This window comes from Phyllostomus discolor, chromosome 6 (genome assembly GCF_004126475.2).
Source record: "Phyllostomus discolor isolate MPI-MPIP mPhyDis1 chromosome 6, mPhyDis1.pri.v3, whole genome shotgun sequence".
Lineage (NCBI taxonomy): Eukaryota > Metazoa > Chordata > Mammalia > Chiroptera > Phyllostomidae > Phyllostomus > Phyllostomus discolor.
Window position 1 is genome coordinate 119,688,671 of NC_040908.2, and position 8,985 is coordinate 119,697,655.

The 8,985-nt window shown below is 48.0% G+C and overlaps 1 protein-coding gene across 4 annotated transcripts in view; it reads right to left on the minus strand.

The window, feature by feature from the left end:
- The window catches only part of SLCO2B1 (solute carrier organic anion transporter family member 2B1), a 58,743-nt gene extending 50,156 nt beyond the window's left edge, over positions 1 to 8,587 (minus strand). The window contains exon 1 of one of the 4 annotated variants that reach the window (XM_036028811.1): positions 8,173 to 8,587. In XM_036028811.1, the coding sequence (XP_035884704.1) occupies positions 8,173 to 8,188 (16 nt within the window). In that variant the 5' untranslated portion in view covers positions 8,189 to 8,587. Of the gene's footprint in view, positions 1 to 3,747; positions 4,054 to 8,172 lie in introns of those variants that run through there. The other 3 variants (XM_036028809.1, XM_028517661.2, XM_036028810.1) reach the window with 3 other exon arrangements.
- Positions 8,588 to 8,985: the final 398 nt, after the last annotated feature.

Genomic DNA, 8,985 nt, shown 5'->3' on the forward strand with positions numbered 1-8,985 from the left:
GAAGGCGCCAAGCACTTTCTGGTGGTTTCCAAGCCAGGTCAGGGACCCTGTGCTGGGACTTTCTGTTCCCGGCTCTGGCCCCAGCTGCCCATCTAGACCTAAAATGACCCTAAAAATAGTGGTGAGGGCTTTGGGGGCAGGTGAGCCCTGAGCCCCCAGGGGATCCAGGCCAGTTTCCTTGGGCCAAAAACACACGCAGAGGGTGAGGTGCAGAGATACACGGCCCCGGCCATGCTGCCTCCTCCCACCACTAGTCCCAGCTCATCTCTCTCTGTGTTTACATTTACTCCCTCAGAGCCCTGCAGCCCACCTCCCTCCGCCTATCGTGAGTCTCCAGCCCTCCACTAGAATAGGCTTTCAAAACAGGTCGGAGAGAGGGAAGGGCTGTCATCAGGGCAGGGGAGCGCGGAGAGGAAGGAGGGCAGCTCAGTACTTCCCCAACACCGCCTCCGCCGGCCTGGGCTGAGAGCAGGGGCCTTAGGAATGAATCAAACCAGGTCCCACCCCCAGGGGGCTCCCAGTCTGCTGAGGTGGGTGGCGTTCTCCACAATTTCAAGCATAGTGCTGATGGGGGAACATTTTAGTTTTAAGTAATAATTAATCAACTTAGTAGTGAATACATGTAAAAAGCTATTATTTTGGGAACTGAAGATATGGCCCACCCTGACTACAGGAGGCCGCAAACAATTCGACCTCTGTGCCCCAGAGGGGACAGCAAACAATCCAGAAGGCATCTGGATTTATTTTCCTCCTTAAAAAAAAGGTTGGCTCAAAAGAAAAATGTAAGATGGTCTTTTAGGGAACATAACCCACCATCTTCTCAGATCACCAGCTATCTGAATAAAGTGCCCGTGAGCATTCAATCCCTGCCTCTGTATATCAGTTCTGGTGGTGACGAGCAGCACGAGCAAGGACTTTTTCGGTTTCAGTGCTTAGGGCTCTGAGTTGCAGATAGACAAGGTCCCCTAACCCTGATGGGATACCCAGCCCAGCCCCTAAGTAGGGGCCTCTGCTCTGCTGCTCCCTCCAGGGACAGTGGACTGAGCTTGTCTGCATAGGAAAGGACCAAGTGACCCCTTGGTCGACACTGTACTGATGGAGAAAGCGAGTCCCAGGAAGGGACGGAAGCAGACTGGGCATCGGATGTCTATCACCCAATGTGGGGCCTAATCGCAGCTGCCTGAGATCTGGCCCAGCAGGCAAGGCCCCGCCTGGGAGGAAATAGCACCCACCACACACATTGCCTGCTGCTCGGTCACTGGCACCCAGAGAACGGCTTGCTTTGTCTGGAGCCAGAGGAGAAGTGCCCTGCGTGGGTGAAGGCTCACCAGTGTGGGGTCTGTAGGAGGGCAGAGGAAACCCCAAGGGCATTGACACAGAGAGGAAAGGGCTCTGGCGTCAGGCACAGCTGGGTTCTGGCCCCCCAGTCTGCTGCTTGCTTGCAGGGCGACCTTAGGCAAGTTACTTGCCCTCTCTGAGCATCTGTTTCCTCATCTATTAAAAAGGGTGAGAGTGTGTCACTGCATTCTCATAAAGCCAGTGATGCAGAGCTAAAATTTGAACCTAGGGTCGTGGGGTATTTCTTCCCTTGCTCCACCTATCCGCCCTGGATTGGCTCACATTTGAGCCCAGAAGAACTGGTAAGAGCAATTAAAATAACACCAGGAACAAAGAAGGATGAACCACAAAGAAAGGGTCAAAGAGCAAATGGGAGAGGTTGCTGCTAGCTGGGAGAATCAGTCTGGAAGGCTTCCTGGAGCAGTTGGTGTGTGGAGGAACGGGAAAACAGGGCAAATTTCACCAGAATGGATGTGGGTGGGGCAGGGGGGCACTTCCAGGTGAAGGTAAAGCTGAGCAAAGGTGTAAGAGATGGGACAGTAGCTTCTCTTGATCACAAGTGGGACTGGCCTTAGGAGATCACTCCCTCCAGCCCCTGCCCCCATGCGGTGAGCTGGTGGCGGGGCTTGGCTGAGAGAGCCAGATGCGACCCTGACTCCTCTCTCTCTTATGTCTGCCCCTGGCTGGGCGAGCTGGCACTTCTCCCTCCAGCGGGCTGGACTGAGTCTCTTCTCAGGCTCCAGGTACACATCCCCACACACCTCAGAGGGCTCTCAGACCAGAAAGAGAGCCTGGGGAAGCCTGGCCACAGCTCAGGTTGGGGCTCTCGAAGACAGGCCAGGCGTGGCTTCAGGTGGCAGCGTGGACAGACACTGGGGTAAGCCTCCTGCTGTATGTGTGTACATGGTAGTGTGTATGAGGGGTGCACAGCTAGAAAATATTCTAGAACTGAAACTTGCAGGGGTCAGAATAATAGTCAGGGGTGGGGCAGGGCTGGGGCAGGCACAGTACAGCCTAAGTCTTTCGTCTCTTCCCATACCCATAGCATTGCCACCACCCCCCTCCCATCCCACAGCACGCCAAGGCTGATTGGGAAATTGGTTTGTCAGTGGCCCATCTTCAGAACAACCCACCCAGATCTGACCTCATTGTCATCTCTCCTGTGAGGCCCCCCGAGGAAGAATCCATCCCCACGCTTTCTGCCATGTCACGGTCCCCAAGCCGTGGCTGCTACATAGCTGAGTCTGCCTGCTGGGCTCACAAAAGCCCTACTCAGCCCTCAAAGGCCTCAATGCCCTGCTCTGGGGAGCAAGTCTGGCCTTGTCTGAATGGGAGTGAGGCTAACACAGGAGAGCACAGGGAGCTGGAGGACGCCAGAGGTGTTTGCTGCAGGGTGTCCAGCCCAGGGACCACCCTGTCCAAAGACCCTTTATTTCTTCCACCTCCTTCCACCTGCCTAAGAAATGCTCAGGTGGGTGCTCTGTTCAGAACCACCACCCTCTCCACATGGCACTTCAGCCACTCTCCAGGCTTGGCTTCTCGAGGCTTCAACACATTTCCCGTCTGGCCTCCTCCCCAACCCATGGCCGACACACATATGTCTCTGTATCCTCTTCCGTGGTGATCTTTCTGATGCTCCCTCTGCAGATTTGTGTGTCTGTCCTGTACCTGAGATGCGACACTCAGAAGCTAGGAAAATTTCTGGGTAAGTGGAATAGGGAAACCGACACAAAAAAATTAAACAAGGCCCAACAGTTGGAGCAACTTACTGCCAACCGATAAATCAAAAGACCTTACCTCACCTAACCAAGGGCACTTGAGAGCAAATGGTTTATACTTCCCCTCCCCACCCTAATAGGTAGCTTTGCTTGTCATAAAACCACAGGTGTGGCTGGCCATAAACCACGGGTGCCTGGGAAGAGAGAAATGCTAAGTGCAAATGGAGAGATGTCACGGAGCAAAGGGAAGAGCTTGGGAAGAGGCTGCAGGACTCCCCTTTCAGCTCCCCTTCTTTTTACTCCCAAGAAAAACAGCATGTCTGCACTCACCCTGGGAATCTTCCCTTCCCAGATTCCCACGTTACCCCTATATAAACTCAAGGGAAGGTGGATGTTAGGGCTTTTACTCTCCACCTTCTCAGATTGCTGGTGTCTGATATTAAGAAACGCACAATTTGAACCCAATCCCTGCCTCTGCTGTTTGATTGAGCAGTGACAGGCAGGCAGTCCTGGACTCAGTTGCCCTTCGATTTCCATTTCTGGCCCTTGCCGCCTCTCCAGGCAGGGGGCGTCCCGGAGGCTGCCTGGACAGGGAAGCCCAGACCCCCAGCCAAGATATCCAGCAGCTGCCTGGCGATTTTGCCAAGGGAGATCTTTGGTCCCAGGACCCCAGCGCTTCCCATCACCTCACCTGTCAGTAAGAGACTGGATTTGTGCTCAGAAAGCCTGTCTGGTTTCCGGCCTTTGGCCATCTGATGGTCTATGGATACAATCTTGATAAATCCATGTTGAATTGGGCTTTCCGTAACAGACATCTAGTATCTGCTTTCTCTGGGCAGTCAACAGACTCCAAACTGGGTAAGTCCCTGGTGTGCATGACCAGGAGCCCCGCCCTGTCTCTTGAGTTCTTTGGACTATCTGGGTTTCTGAGGGAGTCAATAGGCACCACTAGGCGGTGTGGTAGGCATGGCTCAGTGACGAGAAAAATCCCAGTTCCCCAATGTGGGATTTGGCTGGACCTTTCTGACTTTGGTATATGGATTTTTGGGTATTGTTTGCTTTTCTTTTTGCAACTGCCTTTTTACTTGTCTGTTAGTTTTGTTTCTCTGTTCCTCCATAGGAGGAAGTCGGTTTCTATTTGAGAGCTCTCCTCCATGAAAGGTGGTGTGAGATAAGATTCTAAGCCTAGTCCCAGCCCCTCCTTTCAGATAAATACTCATTTATTTGAACTTTCTCTTCTGCTTCATATTTTGTTTCTGTTTCTGTTTCGAAAGGGAGTGGCTTGGTCTCTATCCCATCAGAGTCCATTAGGTTGCATTTTAGCTGACTGTTCAACTTCCAGTGGGTCCCTTGAATGCCTTGGGGATTTGTTCTTTCTCCTTATTAAGAAGAAATTTTGGCCCTGGCTGGTGTGGCTCAGTGGACTGAGCACTGGCCCATGAACCAAAGGGTCGTCAGTTGATTCCCAGTCAAGGCACATGCCTGGGTTGTGGGCCAGGTCCCCATTAGAGGTGCACGAGAGGCAGCCACACATTGATGTTTCTCTCCCTCTCTCCTTCCCTTCCCTTCTCTCTAAAAATAAATAAGTAAAATATTTACTAAAAAAAGAAATTTGAACTAATTATGCCTATTTAATATGCTTGAAGTACATGGGAAGCTTTGTCAAAAAGAGAAATAATAAGTATGTTCTATTTATATACACATATTTTTATTATTAAAGTAGGTGTTCTGGAAATATAAAAAAATCTCCAAGATTCTACAAAGTTCTGATATACTTTCACATGCAATTCTAGTTGTTTTCTGAAAATGCTATTGCAGGGAAAGCAAAGTCATTTGTTAATTGCATTATAATCAAATCTGTAACCATGTCACTTTAAGGGGTGTTTTGGTCATTTGGAGACAGCCATTGTTTTACTCTAATGCATTTGCAAAAATACATTATGTCTTTGGAAAGGTTCATGGAAAAGACTCTTATTTTAAGTTACATATTTCTGAGAATAAATTTTCAGATCATACCTTTGAACTGAATAAAGATTACTAGAGCTCTGTGAAATAACTGGACTTATAGAAATACTTGCAAATAATCAGGATAAACAAAAATTAATTATGGGACATACCAAACTAAAGGCAATTGTGGCTTTTATAACTTTTTGTTAAAAATATTATTAATTTGTAATCTTTTGTTTCTCAGACATAAGAATACATTTTTTTTTCTCAAAGCAGTTTGGTAAATTATACTTTCATAAACAATACTGAGGCATTTATATTTTTCTCCCAACTTGATCCCTCTGGAATTTGGAAACCCTTAATGAGTGAGTATTATTATCCCCATGGCAATATGTTTGTTTGCATAAATCCAGTAGGAATCTGATTTCTTCATAATAGAGCATAAAAAGCCAGTTTCCAATTGTGGTTTTATTAGCTAAGTCTTTGTCTGGAATGTCATAATTAAAAGAGACATGCCTGGACTCTGGGTGTCTGCAGAAAGCTTTAAGGAATAGATTGACCTTGAAGCTAATAAAAGCCCCTTGGAGAAATGGGCTGGTACCTTGCTTATTCAGAAGGTTCACCACAGTCTTTCCAGGTAAGGAACAGAGGTTGTTTCCCTGAAAGATGTCAAGGAAAGAATCTCAAGATATTTTGGGGACCCTGAGAACTTGAAGAACTCACCCAAATCTGTGGGTATTTGTGGATAAAGTCTGATAACAACTGTTGGCTTGGCTGCTTTGCCCTGAGGGGCAAATTAAAGTTCAATCTCAAAATTGCTTGTAACATTCCAGGAAAGCAGATTTAAGAAAGCCTATATGATCAATTGCTATTCTTGTTGTGTTTATGCAGATGATCAGGCCACATTGAAATTAGATTTAATGCAGTCTCTTTAATGAAATATAAGGATAATTTAAGCGGAAACATTGTATTCAATAAAATCTATAATACACAGTTATAAATATTAGATTTTAGTTAAAGTTTTATTCTTCACCTACAAACTGAGTTGGATCCTGAATTTTTTTAGTTTTCTTTGAAACTAATCTTCATTTTTCTTTCATCCTTTGATTTGGAATTACTGAGAGCTACTGATACAGTGTCAACCATACAGAATTTACCTGAGAACTTGATGATATCACCAGTCACATTTAAACTACAGATAAAGAGGACCTTTATCTGTAGATTGTCACTGCTTGACTTTGTTCCAGCAAAAGCCTCACATTTGGAAGTCTTCTCATTGCAGACTCAGAAACTAGTTCATGGTTTGCTGTGTTCATTAATCTTTGTGTTCTTTCTGTTTTCATAGAGTGTATATAATGACCTTCTTTAGATGGTTGCTTGTTTACACAGTACAGCCCTCACTTTAGAAGCCCTATTCTGCATCACCACCTCCTGAACTGAGACCCAGTAGTTTGACTGAATGGACTTGTTATCAGCACTAGATGGTTGAATTGGATACAACAATTCCACATCAAGATGATGATGCTTCAGGGGTTCCAGCCTATCCCTACTTTGGAAGAATCAGCTCACAGCCTTTCTGGCCCAGTCTCAGGTCCCATTCCCTTGTCCCCCTTAGATCAGGCAGCAAGAAACTTCCATATCCTATGCAGGCAGGGACCATGACCCTTGTCAGCATGAAGCAGTTACTGATAATGAATCTCCTCCCTCACCCTGACTGGTGTGACTCACTGGGTTGGTCAATGTCCTACAAACCAAAAGGTCTCCAGTTTGATTCCCAGTCAGGGTACATGCCCTGGGTTTTGGGCCAGGTGTCCAGCTGAGGGTATGTGGGAGGCAACCAATCAATGTTTCTGTCACACATCAATGTTTCTCTCCCTCTCTTTCTCTCTCCCTTTCCCTCTCTCTAAAAATAAATAAATAATCTAAAAAAAAGAGAGAGAATCTCTTCCCTAATCACCCCTAAAAAATTTTAGGGATAGAAGTCTCTGAGGAGGGAATATGACAGGGTAGTAAGAAGCCAGGAAAATTCCTGAGCAAGTAGAATACGGAAACTGAGACGAGAAAATTAAACAAGGCCAAACTATTTGAGCAACTTACAGCCAGCTGGTGAATCTCAAGACCTTATCTCCCCTAACCAAGGACAAGGAGAGCAAACAGTTTATAGCTCTCCTCCCTAACCAGGGAATACATAGGTTTTTCTGGCCATAAACCACAGGTTCTTGGGAAGAGAGAAATACTGATGCAAGTGGAGAGATATCACAGAGCAAAGGGAAGAGCTTGGGAAGAGGCTCCAGGACACCCCTTTCACCTCCCCCTTCCCTTACTCCCAAGAGAAACAGCACATCTGCACTCCCTAGGAATCTCCCCCTCCTAAGTTCCTACCTTTTCCCTATATGAACTTGCTTTTGAAAGCTTAAGGGGAGGTAGATATTAGGGCTTTTACTTGCCACCTTCTCAGATTGCTGGTGTTGAATATTAATAAAAGCACAATTATAACCCAATCCCTGCCTCTGCTGTTTGGCTGAGCAGTGACAGGCAGCACGGGTGCTGTATTTGGTTGTGCTCTGGTTTCCTGTCTCTTTCTGGTTCTCTCTCTCACTGCATAGGCTCCTCTTTATCTCCCGTGGTCTTTTCTGCAGCCCTCCCTCCGGGGCTGGTCTCTGCATGCTTCCAGGTCCCTGCCCCTGCATGCTCTCACAAATACCTGCTGATCTTTGTCTTCTTCCTCCGTCTCTGTCCTTCTGTCTCGGCCTTGGTCTGACTCTGTATATCTCTGGACTTGCTCCATCTCTGACTACAGTTCTCTCTACTTCTGTTTTTCTCTGGTGTGTTTGTCTCTACCTTCGTCTGCTTCAGAGAGGAGCTCAGGAACGTGCTCAGGGGGGCTGCCTTTCCATTGCCCTGTCGGTCATTCTGTCTTGTCAGGGAGGTTTGGCTGAGTTCCCTGCCTCCAGCTGAGTAAACAGCATCCCTTCCTGCCCCTCCGGCAGTTCATTTATTTTGACACACTCCGACTAGGTTTAGCCATGTGCGGGGCTCTGTGCAAGGAATCACAAGCCCTCACCTCACCCCAGCACACCATATTGGCTCAACAGCCACACACTCCACATTGAAAATGTGGCCCCCCGACTCCCTCCCAATGCCCCTTTCTTACTTTGTACAGACTTACCTATCCTGGGTCCCATGACTGCTGCGGTGCAGAGTTCCAGCCCCTATTTCAATCCCAGGACCGGAGCTTTGGAGGACAGAGGGAATGAGCCCTTATCAGGGATTCCCAGAGACAGCAGCCTCAAGCCACAGCAGGGATGTGCTAACGGGAGGACCAGGTACTGGGCCGATGTTTCTTGGACCGCAGTACACAGCAGCTTGTCCACTTATGGATTAGGAAGTCTTGCTCAAACTTGACCCCATTCTCCAAGTGCCTGTCTACCTCTACCACTTGTTTTTTTCTGTCTTTCTCTGCCCTAGTCCCCTGTCTGTGCCCTGACTTACTAACTCAAAATCTCTGTCTCTATCTCTGTCTCTGCCTCTGTCTCTGTCTCTCTCTCAGTTCCTCTGATCCCTGGCTGGAGCAGCTCAGAGTCAGTTGTGTAGGAGGCTGGGTTTGTGTAGATCCAGCCCCACTGATGGGAGGAGGCTGCTAGCACTTCCTTTGGATACTCTACTCTGTTAGCAGAGAAGAGGTGGGGCCAAAGGGAGTGTCTCCAGGCCTTGGGGTCATTCACTGCTGATTCTTCTCTCTTCACTGTGCTCCCATTCTCCTTCTGAGCCCCCGATCCACCAAGTTCTTATCCCTCTCATTGAACTTCTGTTATTGCCCATGAGCCCCATAGAGACCCCCTGTTCCCCCACTGTCCTCCTTCACTGAACCCCTGTCCTCCTCCAGCTCTGGTTCTTCCTCACTGAACGCCCATCTCCTCCCTGAGCTCCAAGGATTTAGAGCAAGGAGGGATTCTGTCCACTGGGAATCACAACGGCCAGC